Source organism: Columba livia, chromosome 24 (genome assembly GCF_036013475.1).
Source record: "Columba livia isolate bColLiv1 breed racing homer chromosome 24, bColLiv1.pat.W.v2, whole genome shotgun sequence".
Classification (NCBI taxonomy): domain Eukaryota; kingdom Metazoa; phylum Chordata; class Aves; order Columbiformes; family Columbidae; genus Columba; species Columba livia.
In genome coordinates, this window is record NC_088625.1 from 4,790,074 (window position 1) to 4,809,454 (window position 19,381).

The 19,381-nt window shown below is 43.0% G+C and overlaps 1 protein-coding gene across 1 annotated transcript in view; it reads right to left on the reverse strand.

Annotated features, from left to right (window-relative positions):
- The window catches only part of GRAMD1B (GRAM domain containing 1B), a 106,014-nt gene extending 95,224 nt beyond the window's left edge, over positions 1 to 10,790 (reverse strand). Inside the window, exon 1 of the mRNA XM_065040533.1 lies at positions 10,542 to 10,790. Within this exon, the coding sequence (XP_064896605.1) occupies positions 10,542 to 10,567 (26 nt within the window). The 5' untranslated portion in view covers positions 10,568 to 10,790. The remainder of the gene's footprint in view (positions 1 to 10,541) is intronic.
- Between the last annotated feature and the right edge of the window lie 8,591 nt (positions 10,791 to 19,381).

The following is a 19,381-nucleotide window of genomic DNA, read 5'->3' on the forward strand; positions in this document are numbered from 1 at the left end:
CTGGTAAATTTACATCCTGTTCATCTACAAATATCACCAGATCAGCCTCTTTTGAAAGAGATGGTATTCATCCTTTGAGGTGATGTGGAAGTGTGCGCTCTGGAACGGGCACCATCTCATGCAAGAATCAGCAAGAAACCTTCGAGAAATTCCCATTCTCTTCAGAAGATTAAACCATGGCAATGTGTATCATTGCTGGATTGTGCTCTTGTCACTGAGACTGAGTCAGCAACCCTAAACATCTCAGTCTGTTACCCTGAGCTCCCTCTATAGCTCTCTGAGGTAAACATATGCTGTTATCTCATGGTGAAATAAGCTTTTAAATGCATCAGAAGCCTAGAGCAAATCAGTCAGATATGATCCTTAATCAGCACATGCTAGTCCGCTAACCTCAGTCAAATTATTTAATGCTGTTTATTTGAACCCATCTGAGCAGCTGATAATCTGCACCTCCATTCCCTAGCTGTAAAACAGGAACGTTATCTCAGCCAATAAACGATTCATTCATAAAGTATTGATATGGGTAAGTAAAGTGCAGGAAGCAAACAGATAGGGCAGCGTGCCAGAGACTTCCAGGGAGGGGAAAAAAAAATCAAAATCACCAAAACACACAAAACCAACACAAAAAACTCGAACAAAAAAAAACCAACACCAGCTTTCGCAGCATCCGGCTGCTTTGTCAGCGATTTAAGCAGCATTCTATGCAGTTACAAAATGTACAGAGTTACAGAGTCACAGTCTCAGCCTTTTTCTCACCTTCTTTTGTGTTTGTTTTGTTTTACTCTATGTTTCCCTTATCCATTCTCTCTCTGGGATTATATTTACCTGGAAAGAACTTTGTATTCAAACACTGCTTTGGAAACTCACATTAATCCACCCAACTGTAGTTCACAACCCTAAGCGTGTGAAATATACACGAAACCACACACAATCAGCTCATGGTCAGTCTACAGGCGTATTCTTATTTTTCATTAAGTCAATCCAAGGCAAGACCTCTCCAATAAGACCAGAATTGAACTCTGGTCACACTCAATATCCTGCCTGCCCCAGCTTTCCAAACTCATGTTTTTCGCAATCTTACACCCTAACTCTCTGATTTTCTCCTGCCCCGCTTCACTTTACGTTCCCCATTGTCACCATGAAGACGGCAGTTCAGAACTACAAGCAGTGGGACACTGCCCACAGGTTTGTAGTAAGTTACTCACAATTCCAACCAAAAAAGCTGCCACCCTCCTGAGGTGCGTTTCTAACAGATTTTCTACTACCGCTGAACACAATTACCGTGAAAGACTACTCCAGTATTTATTTGTCCTGCTTTTAAGCAATCTTCTCCAAACTGCCTACATTATCTTCTTTCATTCCTCAAACCACTTCATTACTTCCATTTCTGTCCCATACTGATGCATTAACTTGCACCTTCTGTTACTCATCATATGGAAGCTGCATTCTCTACTTTTTAGCATGGGCCTTTTTGTTTTTTTAATGGAATCACTCCTTAATCCAAACCACTCAAGGAGGTGTAGGAATTCCTGACTTCATTTCCTCCTCAGAGTTCCAGTAAAGCCAAATAATCAGCTGAATTAAACCTCTAAAAAATATAACTTGGGAATTCTGCTTACAATCCAAGGGCGTTCAAGAAAGGAACAACATACAGTAACGATTAGCAAGTTATTCAGAGCTTTACTAGAAAACACACAGATGGCACACAGACATTCAAATGCTACACATACATTTTATGACATTTTGGAAGCAGCACATTTGGATTCGAATACACCAAGCTGTTACTCAGAGCAGCTTTCTTGCCATCAAAATTCTACCCCATTTATTTTCATATTTAAACACACATGCAGCACATATCTTTAAGCACGGTCATAGTAAAACTATTAACATGGATTTGCTATGTTGCTGTGATTAGTTTTCTTCTCCCTCTTGAATCTGGAGGGAGGCAAAAGCCAATGCAAAGAGAAAAGCAATACGTTATCCCATGAAATGGTACCTAAAGGAACAGACCCCTTTTAGGAAACTTCCTTACTCCCAGTTTATGGCAAGAGTGAATCAAGTAACCGTTATAGCTGCCTCTGCCAACTTGTCAAAGTCCTTATGGAAACGAGCCCAAGACTCTTGTATTTCCTCTACCCACCACAGAGGTTGAAGATGAGCTGTTCTTGCCATTCTCATGCTTACCAACCCATGTAGCAGACCACAATGACCAATTTCCAGCTTTAAATGATTCAAATCCTCCGACAGTTTTGAGGTCAGCTGCACTACTACAGCAGAATTCTGCTCCATTGCACCAATACACCATAAGATTAATGAGTACTGTTACACAGGGTGCTAAAATATGCTTGTTAAGTGAAAGGTATTCCACATGTTTTGTAAATAGTGGGGTATTTTACAACTGAGGAAGCAGAGCTGCTAGTCCGAGAGCAAAGGATAGTACACCAACATCTGAATTCATGAATTTTTTCAAGCAATCTAGTGTTGCAAAATCTCCAAAAGCACCTGCTCTAAACCCATAGTGCAGAATCACGCAGCCAATGCCCATCATCCAAACGGCATAACCCAGGAGATGCTGACCCCCCGATGGCTGCTACAAACCCTAAGCCCACACTGAGCTAATCCCAGCCCTCTTTCAGGCTTATGCCAGAGATGAGAGAGACTCAGTTACTCCTAGTAGTCCCTTGATCATGAATTAGATACTCAAAGTTCCACTGGAAAGTGGGCAAGAGAAAATGCTTTCTTGCGGACAGAGCTTACAGGTTGAGATGGCTTGAGATGGCCTCAACTGCGTTCACCCTTCAGGATGAAGAGATGTGTCCAGAGAGTGAAAGGCACTAGTAAGAAGATCATCTCAGCAATAATTACTCTTGACATTTAAATTACAGCCCAAAATAATTTCATTTAGGCCTTCGCTAAGTAACAGGGAGAAAAAAAAGGAAACACACACTAAAAAACCACCATATACACCACCAAACCACATCACAGAACAACGACAGAGCAGCTTTAAATTCCTTAGATTCCTACAATTTGTCCAAGAGTCATGAATGAGGGGAAGGGCAGATACAAAACAAGCCTAAAACCCCTGCTCGCAGAACTCAATTGTCTCTTAAAAACAAGCAATCTCATAGTAACAAGTGTGCAAAACCTAAACTGCATTTAGAAATAAACAGAGCAACAGTCACTGTGCCCTGTTTGGTTTAAGTGGTTTTCAAGGGCCTGGAATTCGAGCCACAGCCCTTAATGACATCAGGTTTAGGAAAAGGGTCTTTACAACTGGTTTCAACATCTTAAAGGTTTCTTTTGTTGCCAATATAGTGCTGAGATCCACAGCCACTCAAACCCATTCTACCACCCAGTGCTTAAACTCAGAGTACTCAACAGTGTTTAAATAGAGGGAGCTCAAGCCATCTCCCTTTTCACATTCAAATTTAAGAAGCTTTGCTTGTTATTAATTGTCACAAGTCAAGCCAGAGGAGATAACCAACCTGGGAACAGCACTAGACCTGTTAAAAGAACTGCCTTAAATGGCAATGCCTGCAGAAAGCAAAACAAAAGCACTTTTTCCTTCTCTGGAAGGCTCTTGCATTTGTCCTTCACACCCATGAAACGCTGTCAGTAATACCAGCCGGCCTACTCTGCTCAGCCTCAACTTTTGCAATTATCAGTCAAAGGAGACAATGAACGAAAAGATGTGGCCACGTAAAAGCACAGACTTACAGCGACTGTAGAGCCCTGCAGGACCACATTAAAAAGCCAATCACTGCAGGCAAAAGTTCTTAGCTGGCATAAAGTACAACAGCTCCATTGATTTCAAGAGAGCTGCATCAGGTAGTACCGAGCAGTGGGGAGCTTGGCTTTATTTCCCCCAGTTGCAATCCATATAATCTGTGCTCTGGCACCCAGCATACTCTACTAGAAAAAGCCATTTCGGCATATAAACCACTATCGAGGTTAAAAAAACCTCATTCTTATTTCCTGCTCCAGTGAAATTTCCTGTTGCCATGAAAATTCCTCACATGCATCTCCCCCATCATATAGAAAGGGATAATAACTACACAAAAACAACGCTATTAATGGTATAGCATTAGAGCCAAGGAGCTCTTGTAAATGATAGAGGACCATGTCTTCAAATTTTAACTACTCATGAAAGAAAAACATTTCACTGATTTGGTAACTGATTCTGCAGCTAAAAAAACGTAACAGGAAACCGGCCAACTTTGCCACCAAGTAATTTGGCTACAAAAATCCCCTTGGCCTGAGGAATTTGTGTTTCCAGTCTCCTGATTTTATCTTGCCAACCACTCCTAAGACTTCAAAACCAAAGTGTGAAATACCAGTTAATTTCTGGGTACCCTAAAGGCAGGAAAAGCTAAATATTTGAAGGGAAAAGAAAACTGGTAGAATAAAGAAAACACAGGAACAAGTAAAGGAGAAATTGATAAATTAGGGTAGAATAAAGAAGTTCCTATGTGTACATCTTGGCTGGATGACAGCTGCAGTGACTCATATGATAAAGCACCACACAGCCAGAGTTCTTAAAGAAGCCTCCGGAGGGTGAGGCAAGGAATAATGGGATAAAAATGAACCAAGACAATTATGTGGAAGTTTTTCAGTCAACACAGTTCAACTTGAGTGAAAAGATAGGCAAGGGGTGTTGGTTGAAGCACAAATAAGGATTAAGGCCATTTTGTAAAACTTGCATCTAGATACAGTTTGTGATTCCCAGCCTGGTGATCAGAAACACATTATTCTGTAACCATTTCCCAGCACAAAGGGTGGAACTGATTACATAAATAAACCATCTTTCCCACGTCTTTCATTAGGGCTGGACCAGTCATAACCATGGAAAACATCACAGCAAGCAGTCACAAAGGCATAATGAGCAACTGCTGATCTTCTCCATCCTCCTGAGCACTTTTCCAGGTGTCCCGTTTCTAGAGCAATTTCTAGCACAGGGTCTCTAAGTCCTAAGCATGACCACTGACCTTGCATGGTCAGGAAACCAAGTCTTAAAACCTTCTCCACAGCAAGACTGCTGGTCAACTGCCTGGGGTGGCTTGAGGTTTTGGGCACACCATCACCAAACTCTTCCTTTTTATCTCCACTAATTCAACTAACCTGGTGCTCTTTACTCAAGAACACAGCTCTGGACACAGCTAGGAGATACGAGTCATTTACAAGCAATGGTCATAAAGTTTAATCAACAACGGGAGAATCCCCAAGTTGTATTTGTAACTCCACCTTTAAACATGTCTGACATTACACTGATTACTTCCTCTCTCTTTCTCCACTAATTTTCTGACCTGTAGAAGAGGGAAAGCACCAAAAGCATTGAGGCCATAAGGTGTAAGTGCTAGGGCAAAGCATCATCACTGAGAGGCAAGAACTGATCCAGGCCAAGCCCAGAGCTCATTTCTCCCTCTGGAATCTAGGGTTGCAAGACTAAAACTAGTAACACAAAAGGGTTCACATCTAGCAGGCAAATACAGACCAAACACATTCAAAGTGTGACAAAAGGTGTGTTTGCCTTCAAAGAAAGGACAGCTGAAGGGACAGGAACTAAAACTGAGCAAAGGAAGGGAACAGTCAGCAGACAGACGGGGGCCAGGTGATGAAAATAGCTTTGCTTGGTTTCTCATTCTGTTTGCCATAAATATATTACTTAGTCTCTCCGCACAGGAAGAAGAAATCTGCATGAAGCTTGCCTTCCTTGGATGAATGTGTCAGTATTTCTTATTCCCTTACAGCTGCATTCAACAAAATAAGTTTTCAGAGCAACCTAGGAATCAAGTCTGATTGTTTCTCTGCTTGCAGCATTTACTGGGCACAGACCTCTTATTTTTAGCATCAGAGATACCCTGTGCATCCCACACCGACTCCACAGTGCCAGGTCTTAGCCTGCCTAAGCTCTACCAAAAAACACACCAGTATCCTTTCGAGTCTCTGTTGGAGAATGTTGGAGTCACTGTTCCATCTTCCCGGCCCTTTGGCATGCTAGATGTCATTATGTGGCCTGTTTGTGCACAGTCTACATGACACTTTTTTCCTCTTTGCACTTACACTCTCCCTTGCAATAGTTAGCTGTACTGGAGTAGTTTCTAGAAACTACAATCCAAGGTCACGGTGGGTGCTTTGCATATAGATAATTGCAGGTATAGACATAACTGTTCCAAGAAACTTAAGATGGAGTAAGTATACTTCACTCATCCCCCTTCCAGCACTTAAAATACTCTGCCAGCAAATAGTACCAGTTGAAAGATCATGAATCATTTGGGTAAAAAAAGAATATTAACCCAACAGTGCTCTCTGCTGAGACTCAGGCCCCAGCCAAGTAGTAGAAGTCATTAGCTGAACTCTGCAGCTTTACCTCTATCACAGCAGTGCAGAGCTGCTCCTTGATTAATCTTTTATTCCAACACAGACAATCTGTTAATATTTGAGGTTATTTGTCCTCTTTCCCCGCCACAGAGTTAATTAAAAACGTAACACAGAGTAACAGTTCCAAGAGTGAAGTTTTCCTGTGGTATTATCAAATAACCTATTATATAGATTGGGACCTGCACGCATGCTGATTCTGTTCTTCCTGACCCCCCCACTGCAGATTTTCTCATAAGAGCTGCTTTAAATAAACACCTTACTCATTAAGTAAGAATTGGAATAGAGAAAACGTGTGGCTCTATTGCAGTCATCAGGCCTGCCAGCTAGGCATGGTTACTGTAAATGACCTAGTTAGAAATGGAAATGCACGAGAGAAAGCTGCAGAGATCTCAAGCTCCATCAGCACTACAGCCTAGACCAGCACGCTGAGCCTTCAGGATTCATTTCCCTACCCTGCTCTGTCCTACCAAAAGCAAACATCCCTCCGAATGGCACAGTTTTGGGTTCTGAGCAATCTGGTTAGTTTAGCATTAGACCAGCAAGGCACAAGCCAAGATGCATCTTCCTTCCCTGGGTATGCTCTGTTCCGCATTTTATACAATTAACTTGAAAAGCAAGCCTGTCAGATCAGGTAAACTGTTCCTTTTTGATGGGTTCCCTCCTTGCTTTGGGGGGCAGGAGGGCAGTAAGGTTCTACAGCTCGTGGGTCTCTGTCCTTCGTACTGCATCAAGTGTCACAGTGATGAGCGTCACACCACAGGCAGAGACAACAGCTTGTTCTTTCATATTAGCTTCTCTTACGAGACAGAAGGGCTGAAGACCATCATAATTATCCCCAAACAGCATTTCCAATCCCTCTCCCTCCCAATGTAGTATGCATAGGACACAAGTAGCACTGTACGATTCATTTGTCTTCACAAGGACAAGCTTTCAGAATTTGGGCATGTCATGGAAAAGCCTAACACACCACAGCACAGACCATGGCAGCTACAAGCCCAGGACACGGCCTGGTCTGTCTCATCTACTGCTCCTGCTTCATCTGTCAACAGGGCAAGATATTCTACAGCTACACCTGAAACACCACCTTTTGTTCTTCAAAGAATAAAACATGCTACGAAAGCTTGTGAATATATTGTTGTATTCCTTAGACTGGGTAAGACTAAGCTTTGTCCCTTGTCTTCTACAGTGCCTTTTACCATCACCTTTTCACATCACTGCTCATCCCAAATAATTTGAAGATTATTCCTTAACCAAGAACCCAGAACTCCAGCACTTCATCCTTTATGCTATAGATCAAATTTGGTTCCACAGAAAAGCTTGGCTTTAGAAGTCTGAAAATAAAACCAACCAAAAACCCAATGGAGTGTGAATAATCAAGTAAGACATTTAAGTTATTCATGTAATTAAAGAGGAGAGGCTTTAGAAATAGTAGTTCTACGTAGAACTGAACAAGTCCTCCAACTCTGCTTAAATTCACCTCTATAAAAACACATTACATTCTAGCTACAAGCATAGTATTTCCCAGACAACAGCCTACTATAAATTCTTTGTCTTATTTATAAATGGAACATCATAGAAAGTTTGGCCAAACAGACAATAACATCATTTCCTGTCAGATACTGCACTTCACTTGGTTTATTATCTTCCTGGGGATTATGCAGTCTCCTCCAAGATTCGGAACTTTTTCAAGATGCAAGGTAATCAGCATCATGCATTTTCTGCCCTTCGGCAGCACGCACAGCCTTTCCATAAATAACTCTTCACTCTAGAAATCACTTGTTAGTTATACATGGTACACTTTCCAGCTTGTACTGATCAGCCAGGTCAAAATACATTCCTGCTTCTCAGCTCAATAAGAATCCTTTTTCCTTTGTGAAATTTAAGTGAAAAAACCATACTTCAAGCCAACAGTAAGGCACGGTGTTTGAAGGGGTGTGTGGGTGTGTGACTTAAAGCCCATATATTCCCCACCTCTCTTCAAGGTTCTTCTCCCCACTGTTACCACATACACACTTTCACACCATTGCACAGGTCTCCCGTTTCCTCCTATGGCTAACAAGGGGATCGTCCCTTCTCCATAGCAATGACCATCTCAAAAAATGGAGAAATTGGGTCATTCTAAGATTGCCAGAGAACATTAACTAGAGCAATATTTTGTACTGAAGTAGTGCACATTCTCAGCTGCTGGTCAGTAAATAAAAGCCAAGAACTCCTGCTCTAATAGACACTCCAGCCACATGGTGCTACCCCGAGGTGTTAGATCTTTGCACACATCCTCTGAGGAACCTCAACACCATGTCTCCTCCACACACACAGGACCCTCAAGAGATGATGCTCTGTGTTCCCTCCCTTCCAACATTCTTTTGCCTAGGAGTCCCTGACCTCAGACTTCCTAGCAAGGAATTGATGAACTGCCAGATGAATTTTCCTGATATACATGAACAAGAAAAATGATGCTATGAAATGCTGACCATGTTCTTTCCAGGACAGGCTAAAGCCAGAAGTATTCACTCGCTGCTTCCACACTCAGGGAAGAAAAAGGCAACAGGAGCTGCAAGCCTTAAACATTTGGTTTTCCAAGACCTAAGCTCCAGTCTGGTCATTTGTATTCACTGAATACCACTTGCAAAGGCGAAGAAACACGACCCATTCAGAAGTCATCTAATCCAGATAAAGCAAAATCCAAACCACAGCCATACTTGAATACGTAAAAATTCATCCAACTCTGTAACAAAGCTCTTTAACATTTACCCAATTGTTTCAGGCTTCTTATGTGGGAAAGGTCAAAAGCGGGCAATGGTAACAGCACCTGATCTCTCCATATTTACCTTAATTTTTTTTCCTCCTGTTTGCTTCAGCCTGTTTTAATGAAATACGCACACAGGCACAATGGATTATGTATCACACGGTGCAACATTTTGTTGTTTGAAAATGCAAGGCAAGCACATCAGCTCCAATCACAAACCACAGTATTCTTTATTCCAGTTTACACGCTTGCAATTGCTATCAGGAACAGGACACTAAATAGCTGTGGAAAAGACTAAGCAAAAAAAAAAAGGAGAGAACGCTCCCTAGGCTTTAAGTCAAGCTTTGACCTGCTTTATTCCTTCAGAGTTTGACACTTCTACCGGAATTCTACTCGTTTATGAAGTTTGCCATTTCTCCACTCTATGCATGTAAACATATAGGGCTAATATTTGATAAATATTCTTTGTCACACATTCAGGGAATCACAGCCAGCTAACAACCAAGATTCAGTGCCATCTTTAATTAAGGCCTAACGCCTGTTTCTGAGAAGGATCACTATTAATAAGATTAGGTGGGTATACATTTTATGAGCCAAGTGCATTCACAGAATAACCAATGTGTGGTCAAAATCCTTGTCTAGCTCAGACCACACTCCAGTCAAGGATTTTTGGCAATTCTCTTCATTTACTGCACTATGTGTCCTGTTACACATAGATGTATATATGTTTGAATTATGTAAGATATTCAGGAGCCTTGTTTAAGTTCATTCTAAAAGCACACTGAAAACTAGCTATGAAAAGTGTGGTCAGACTGATATTAATTTGTTGCAATTGCCTGTTTGCAACTCAAACAAGAAAGCTAGACTAACCTGCTATGTTCAGTAGCCTGCTAACTCACATTTAGCATGCCATTTCCAAGGCAATCACTTAAATGTGCCAGCTAGGAATACATGTTGACAGAGCTAAAAGCTCTTAAAAACCCAAACAACTAAAAAAATCATTCTTACATGGTGTGTAGTAGTTTCATACTGTGACTCAAAGATCTGCTTCAAAGACATTTAAATCTTGTGAAACGAACCAAGAGTAACACAATTTCTTATCTCTCCAAAAATACAAGTCGATCTTTCCCATCACAGCCTTTTTAAACAGTCCATGTTAATAGCTTTACTATTGACTTGCAGTAACTTCAATGCTTCAAATAGGGAACACAGCTGATAAGACGATGCAAGCCCCCCTCACAAACACCTCCAGAGGGGACAGTATGATGGTGTCTCCAAAGATCTGTACTACTTATTCCATGCTGAGACCAGCATTGCCACATATCTGCCTGGGTTCCCACAGACCATGAAAACCCAGTGCCTACAGTACTGCCACTGACTCCCAGCTGGAATGAACACAAGAGTAAGGCTGCCTTACCTGGCTCTGCTCGCAGGGGCACTCATTCATCAGCCAGCTCCTCACAGCAGCGTGCCCGGGTCAGCCGCCACCGTGCCAGGAGGGGAAGATCCCATTCCGGAGAAGCAGGATGCAGGGCTGGGAGGCGGGGATCCTTCAGTCTGAGCCAGACACCAGCTCTGGAGATGCAGGGTTAGTCTGACAGCCGGCAAACTGAGCAGAGCTGCTCCACTCCTCTCGTACTGTAGCACATCTCTCACTGCCAAGTGCACACACTGCCTGCACAGGAGCTGTGTGCCTTATTAACCCTCTTCTGGCTGGAGGAGAGAAAGCAGGAGCTCTCTTTTCTTAAGGGATCTTCCTTTCCAATACATCCTCTCGCAGCCACACCTGGAGAAACCCTTCTTCCACATCAGGGGATATTGTGCAATGTAATCTAAAAGAGAGAGAGTTAAAGGAATGACAAGAGGCTGCCAAACCATTAAAAAACAAAAAAGAGCTGCAGATGTGGAACACACAAACAAAACATTATCAGCGGAACAAGGGTCTGCTATGGAATGAGGGTGCCTAGACCAAATCCCACACTGTTACCAAACACAGGAGTGGAGGTGGAAAGCAAGTAGCTTGAATCTTACAGTGGAGTAGTCAGTATATTTATAATTCCTTCATTTACAGAGGGATTTAGATAAGGTCAGAAGTTTTGTGCATCTATCCCCACCACCTGCAGTAAGAATGCTGTTATTTGGGAGTTTATATATTTATTTGTTCCCAGAATCAGGAAGGTTAGGTCATTAGGATTATATATACCTGAAAAAAAACCAACCAGAAGACACAGATAGTGAGCTAGACCAGGTCAATGGGTCATCAGGTTTGTTCCAGCATTAAATCACTTCTGAGGAGAGCACACCACTCCTCTCTGCCAAAACCATCTCACAGCTTTGATGTGATCCTCTTTTCCTGATCACGATTACTTTGCTTTTGCACACTGTCTTAATTCAGTGATCACAGCCGAAATTCTCCTTCCTTAAAAACATGCCCTAGGGATTTGGACACCAAGTTCTCATTAACTGTAATCAAGTCAAAATCCATTGTGTAGCCTGCAGCTCAGACACCTGAGCCTACTTTTTACCACAGTTCCGTGTAGCACTTAAGAGCTCCAGTTCTGACAAACACCAGAACCCATTCAGTGGTTGACAAGTCTCAGGGGACAGACTGACTTTACAATGCACGTCAGAGAAAGCTGGTGGATTTTTTTAATAGGCGGACATGCTCTACCATAATCAGAGAAAAAAACAGATTAAGAAAAGCAGCACATTTCATCAAAAGCAAACACATACCGCAAACAGACCATGATCAGAGAGATGAAGTGGAGCTTCAAGCACATGGTAGAGAGAGCAGATTAGCAAAAAACCTTCACAAAACAAAACCCAACCATCTCCAGCACCCTTTCCCTCCCAGACAGCCTACAGGGCTTCTATACTGTCTGTTCTCAAAGCAAACCTCAGTCTTCCTATCACAGTTTTAAGTCAGACATTGGCCAACTCCAGTGTTTGTTCTTTAATACCTGTGAGGACACGTGATGTGGTACAATCACACTTATTTTAGGTTGTGAACAGGCTGCAGGCAAAGAGCAAGCGGTCTTCTAGAGACAGACCTTATCTAGCAAAAGGAGTATTGCAGCAGCCAGACAAAACTGCAGAGACAAAAGGCTTGTCTACACTGCAGTACAGACACCCAAGTTATCTTGGCTAGCAGATGAAATGTAAATGGAGAGAGCAGCAGGGTGCATTGGCCTACTCAGCACAACCCACCCTGTGCAGCTAGACTGCCTGGCTCACCTACACAACAGCACGCAGAGAGGAAGGAAAAACTGACATTTCCCACTTCCTTCAAGTGGAAAAGGCAGTCTCTCCCCAATTCCCAGTATAAAAGCCCCCGTTCATAAAGACTACCAATTAGACATTGTTCTGATCTAATACAGAACAGCAGCATCATACATGTTAAGATGCATCACTGCTGTGACTACCACTGGGTTATAGCAACATTAGATATTATCCAAGATAGTAGGCAACAAGCAACACAACCACATCCCAACAGCTTCCACTGACTGCTTTTCTGCAGGTGTCAGCCAAGAAAATTTGCTCCAGAAACTTTTTCCTGTTGGTTTGCCTTCGCTTGGGGGAAGAGTCAATATTTAAACCCATCACAGCATCTAGCAGTTCAAAAAATATAGCCTCTTTACCTTTACTGAGGAAACTGTTTTGCCTATACTCCTTACTGGATACAAATACACATAGAACCAAAGGCACTGCTCCTCAGCTAACGGGGCTGTGTTCTGTGGGCTGACAGCACAAGCAAAATGTCTGCAAGAGACCATCCAGACATACTGCAAGCTACACACTGTATTCAGTATCTTGTCTTTGTCTATCCCGACTTGAAAATAAATCCTGTGCTCAGAAGCCAAAATTCATCAGGCATACAGCTATTACTCAAATGCAGCCCTTACTCAAACAAGTTATGTTAAGGTTATCTTCATCTCTCGAGTGCTCATCTATAAAAAGCAAAGCCAACCCCTTCCAGAAGCCTACTCCTTCATGCATCACCTGATCACTCAGAAAAGCATCCTTGAAAACAGATTGTCAATGCACAGCTTAAAATATTCTTAGTACGACAAACTTACACGAGGATTTCCATAGGAGCCAAGATGGTGATTTTTAAAGGTAAAAAAAGATGGTAATATTACCAAAAAGCATGCTTCCTGTGCTTACAGCAATTATGCAATTAGACATCAGGTTTACACCTGACTATTTTCAGATCTAAATCTGTTCCCTTGGGAAGAGAAAACATTTGTGCCCCTGCAGCCAGCTCTACCATTTTACCTCCCACAGGCTCTAATCTCCCTCTGCAAGCAGCGAGCCAGGACAAAGCTAATCCAGTGCTTCTGAGAATGGAATTTGACCCCAAAGACTTATGTGGATATTGATAAGCTGCAAAAGAAAAACAGTTTTAGAAGAAATAAAACATTTTAAATAGCCCACCTAGACCCGAGATTAAGTCTAATTGCACAATAGGCTCCTATTTATTACCCTCAAATATGAAATTTTGTGCTAACGCTTTACTCAAGGGTAAAACCAGCATTTTGGTTTTGGTAAACACTCCGTTTCCGACACAACAATCAGTCACATGCTGCTTGATTACTACACATACACAGCATTTTTTTCTCTGAGCAGACAGACTGGACCTTTCTCCTACAGAAATAAACCACAGAACCAGCCTTCACACTTACGTAGTCTTCCCTGCTTTCAAACATGTCTCGGTAGTACCCCATCAAGGCAATACACCATCCCATGAAGAGAAAGAAGAGACTGCCAGAGATGGGGTTAGAATTTAGGACCAAAACTCCGTCTACACCAGAGAACTCTTCCAGTTATTCTATTGCTTGTATTTTTCACAGATATTAGGTTCATTTCTATCCCAAACCAAGTAGAGAAAGCAGCTGGAAGCTCAGCACTGCAAGCACAACTCCTAAATCACTCACAATTCCAATTGGCTCCATCCAGCCAGAAACCGCTGTGACTAGCTTTTACTTTTTCAGCTGCCAATTAGAAAGAAAAGCCAAAAAAAGACCTCATTCTTCATTTGAAAGTCCTGAGGGGAGACCTGAAGGTAAGCAAAATTTGGCCCTTCCATTCCAACAGAAAACAGAGCAGTGGAATTTATTCCTTCTCCCACCACCCATAAATTAGAATGCAAACCAGTTAGGAGTGAACTGGAGCAGGGAGAACGGAAAGCAGACTACTTAAACATCGGAAATTCACAAAGAAATCGAGCAGCTTATGCTGTTGCATTAGGCAGCTGGAGCATGGGATCTGAGAGGCTTCATATGATTTAAGAGGTCACCAGGCATCCATTCAGTCCCCTCGGGCATTCTGCAGGATTGCTCCCCACTGGAGATTGATACAACATGTAATCCCATGTTCAGGAGAGTCTAATGTGAAATGACACAACCAAAGATGGATTCACCATCTCTCTGGGAAATGACAATGCATTCGGGTACCTCTCCTAGATAAGGTTTCAAAAAGCTTACTGTTCACTAGCTGCTCTGTAAGTTTAAACCTGTAACATGAAAAAAGAATGATCCACTGATCACAAGGTTGAACTGGCAATTTGTCAGCTACTAAATACTACAGCAAAAATAAAAGGAGTCAGGAAATGGGTCCTAAGTTCTCACCTAATTTCCTTCCATATATTTTCTATATATCCAGTATAGTTTCAAGTTAAAGCATCAGGTAATTGAGAAGATAAAAGCCATCTTACTACTTGTCAGTACTGAAGAAGAGAAGTTAAAGCACAGGAAGATGGCAGAGAATTTGAAAACAGTAATATTAGTTACTCTCTGAACCCTTTCCATGAAGATTTCTTGGTCTACAAGCTACTCACACCAGAAGAACTGGCCATTCCTCGAGTCATGGAGCTCAGGCCAGATTTGAAAAATACTTGTAACAGATGTATCTCTCCTCCAATTAAATATTCTTCACAGAAATGCTCAACTGTCAGTACTGAATTTCTTCAGTGAACCATTGCATCCTACTCATGTTTACTTCAAAATACCCACATAAAATAACAAGAAAGCACAGATGAGCAATTGAATGCAAAAAGTACAGTCTTCAAAGGCCTTAGCACTCTACCAACAGGAGTAGGCAAAACAAACCTGGAAATTAATGTGATAGCTTTGAGCTTCCTTTTCTCAGGAGATAAACTTATTATCTACGTTTTGCATGCTATACAATGACTCTCATTTACTTGGCAGACGCCCAGCAGAACTGCACACCAGTGAAACTTTTCAGCTCTTGAGGAGCCTTTTCACTCTCGCCCATTTCCTGAGATACTGGGCTACACTAGACTTAAAGATGAACTGTGTAATACAGCCAGAGCCTTGCAACACCTACAGCAATAAAGAGATGGCAACCAGTACACCTCAGGGAAAAAGGCCTCATCTCCCAGAGGTGAAGCTATCAGGAGCAATCCAAGCAGATGATAAAAGCCTATCCACCAACAATACCACTTGCAAACACACATCAGAACTTTGGCAGGTTTAAAACTCCAACCCCAACCTTGCAGCTTGGAATATTATCTTTTAACAAAAGGCAAATCTGAACCAATTTCCACAGAAATAAAAGCCTTATGCAAGTTCAGATACAAAGTCAATGCTCAAACTCAGAATACTTTTCTACTTAGAAAAGCTCACAGGGCTTTGGGGGGGAATGTATAAACACCTGGGGCTAACCACAGGGCTGAGTTAGGAGCTGTGCATTCTTGGGCTAGAATCCCACTCATCTGCCAGAATAACAGCCATAGTTAGAACTTGGTTTTAAAGGCCAGAAGCCAGGCACAGAAAAGAGCCACAACATCTTCACTATGCTCCTTTCCCCTCCCGTTCCACTGGTCATTGCCATCAAGGCCAAGACAAGCATACAGCTGATACACCAGAGGCAGACAGGGAGCAGCAGACAATAAATACCAGAGATATAAAAGTTCATCAGGAAAACTGTGGCCTCAAGGCTTTTTTCAAGGACAGGGTGTTTAATAATAAATGCAAGATTAATACAGCTCTCAAGCGCCAGGGCAGGCCTTCAGGGAAAAAGACAGCGCTTGAGTCTGTTTTATGAGAGCCATTCAGCATATTCACAATGTTTGCTCCATACCGAAACCACTCCGCACAAACAGATGCATTGTCCAAATTTAGCTCTAGCATTTCCACACACAAAACATTAGTCAAAAAGATCTTTAAAGCAGCAAAGAGAACAAAGCCTGTGAAAAATCACCAGTATATCAAGGGCATCATTTCTGCTAAACAGTAAAACAGTTTCTCTTCAAAACAATCTAATGAGAAAGCTTCCAATGTGATGCCAGAGAAGAAATTGCACTGAGCATATGGGGAGATCATCTGCCTTCAAAGCCCAAACTCCCCTGTGTTTCTAAAATCTAAGTAACTACAATAAAATGCCCCAGCCTGACCTAGGGATCATAGAATAATATTGACTGTCACCAGTTTACACACAGATGCCAAACCCCAAACAACCACACTTCAACTCATTATGTCTGGAACTCCAAGACATGTGCTTCAGTGACAAGAATGATCAGGTGCCTGGAGCTCCAGCACAACCAGGTCAAACCTGGGGTTTGATACCTATGCTCACCAACACAGTTTCTTAACCCTGCACTGAGGGCAATCAACTTTCATTTCACCCTGTGTGAAGTTAAGAGCGCAGCAATAAAGTCACAGCTGATCCCACCTCTTCAATCAAGTCACTGAAACAGGCAATTATAATTTACAACTTCTGGGGCTTCTCCCATAGGGTTATTTTAGCATGCTTACTCTAGAAAGATTCATATATGTAACTTGCAAATTTTTGCACCTTAAAATAGCCAGGGAACAAAGAGCTACTTGGATTTCTTGGCTTTGTCATCTATTTTTATTGCCCAAATTATAAAGCAAAAACACCAACTAAGGTATCATAACTGAGATTCTGACAGAGCCACCAGAAGATTGATTACTTAAGCACCAGTAACATTTGGGGATTTGCAATGTTATAACAATGATTCATCACTTTAATGTCTCCACTATATTGTTTCAGTAAAAAACACACATATTTAAAGAGCATATATAAAAGAAAAAAAACTTTATTTCAAGACTATTCCATCCTTCCTTCATGAGAACCTGCTCGAGTGTCATACTACAAGTACTTGCCTTTGTCCACCCCGCAGCTCTGAAGCAAATTCAAGTTCCAGATGTTAACAAAGAAGCTGAGTTAGTGGTACTAGATGCATTAATGACCACGAGCTTAGCAAAGGAGAACTACATAACAAACTAATACAACATAAAACATGGAATATTTAACTCAAAGATGATAACATTCATAACCAGAACACTTCAACTCAGATTTACAGCATCTGCTCTGGAGTTTCTATCAGCAACTAGACAGTTGCCAGGCAGAAAAGCCTGCTTGAAACACCACAGAGACACAAAACACTCCCTTTAAACAATACAAGCCAAGACCAATTCTTCACCATAAGACATAACTACAAGCAAGTCCTTTCTCCCAGTCTCTCCTTCCCATGCAGTGACTCCTGACTATTTAAACCACCATACCTGACGTAAAGGAAACAGACAGAACAACAGACACCTCAGACACCCCCAACAATTCCCACTTTCCACCCCTTTCTATTCCCCTTCTCACAGCCCTGCAGGTACCGCTTTATTTCACACTCCTGCTTTTTTTGGCCAGGAAAAAGCCACTCTCCCATAACAAGCAATATTTATAGCAGCAGAGAGAATTAGGAAGTCGGAAAGACACTATGAAAACAACAACTGTAGCAATAACACATTATTTACTCATCACAACCAAAAGAACCGGAGAGTTGAACTCAGGCTCCCTGACCACAGGGTCCCCAAGTCCACTTTGTCTCCTCATTTCTCAACACTCCGAAGCCATAGCCCCAGCTGACAGGGCCCCACGGCACCACACACGCTTCCAGGCCTTAGCAAACGGGACAGATTCAGATTAAAAACCCATAATAATTACCTGTTGGGAGGTATTACTGCTTTCCACAGCGCTGCCCATGGAAAACATGCAGGCAGCGACCCCCAGAAGAGGCCCCGCCCTCCCACGAGGCTCCCAGCATCACGTGACACGGGCAGAACCCTCCAGAAGCAGAAACCACCTGAGGGGGCCGCCCTGGGCCTACCCGCCTTTATACTCTAAAATGACTTTAAATTACGTGGTTTTGTGGGGTGCACAATGCCAGCCAGCTTCTTCTGCAGGAAGAGTGGGTACTAGGCTGCATAATCCCTGAAGAGTCTTCCTTTGATGAGCCAGGTAAGGCCACACAGGTGAGTCCTCTCAGCTCGTCCAGGGAGCAGAGGCCCCACAGCTGCACCCAGTCCCCTGCTGAGGGGAGAGGGGCAAAAAAAGGCTTCAGAAACCCCCACCTCAGCCTTTGGTCACATCACAGACACCTTTTTGTTTGTTTTTAATCTCAGGCAGCAACACTGAGCCAGCACTGGGCCCTTGTGGCCAGGAAGCCAATGGGACCTGGGGTGGGTTAGAAGGGGGTGGTCAGTAGGTCAGAGAGGTTCTCCTGCCCCTCTGCTCTGCCCTGGGGAGACCACACCTGGAATCTTGTGTCCAGTTGTGGCCCCTCAGTTCCAGCAGGACAGGGAACTGCTGGAGAGAGTCCAGCGCAGCCACCAAGACGCTGAAGGGAGTGGAGCATCTCCCGTGTGAGGAAAGGCTGAGGGAGCTGGGGCTCTGGAGCTGGACAAGAGGAGACTGAGGGGGGACTCATTCCTGGGGATCAAGATGGAAAGGGGGAGTGTCAGGAGGACGGAGCCAGGCTCTTCTCAGTGACAACCAATGGTAGGACAAGGGGCAATGGGTGCAAACTGGAACACAAGAGGTTCCACTTGAGAAGCAACTTGTTGGGGTGAGGGTGGCAGAGCCTGGCCCAGGCTGCCCAGGGGGGTTGTGGAGTCTCCTTCTGTGCAGACATTCCAACCCGCCTGGACACCTTCCTGTGTAACCTCATCTGGGTGTTCCTGCTCCATGGGGGGATTGCACTGGATGAGCTTTCGAGGTCCTTTCCACTCCCTGACATTCTGTGATTCCATGACACTGCCTCACACACAGACCATTGCAGTCCTGCTCCCTGTGCCTCAGCATTTCTGGCAGGCCATGTGTTCTTGCCTGGCTGGGCACCCACAACCCTCATCTTTCCATCTCACAGGAAACCCTGACTGTTCATATGGGGAGCACTTTGTGGGAGGTTTCCAGCAGGTGCCTTGATTGTGACTGCTGATG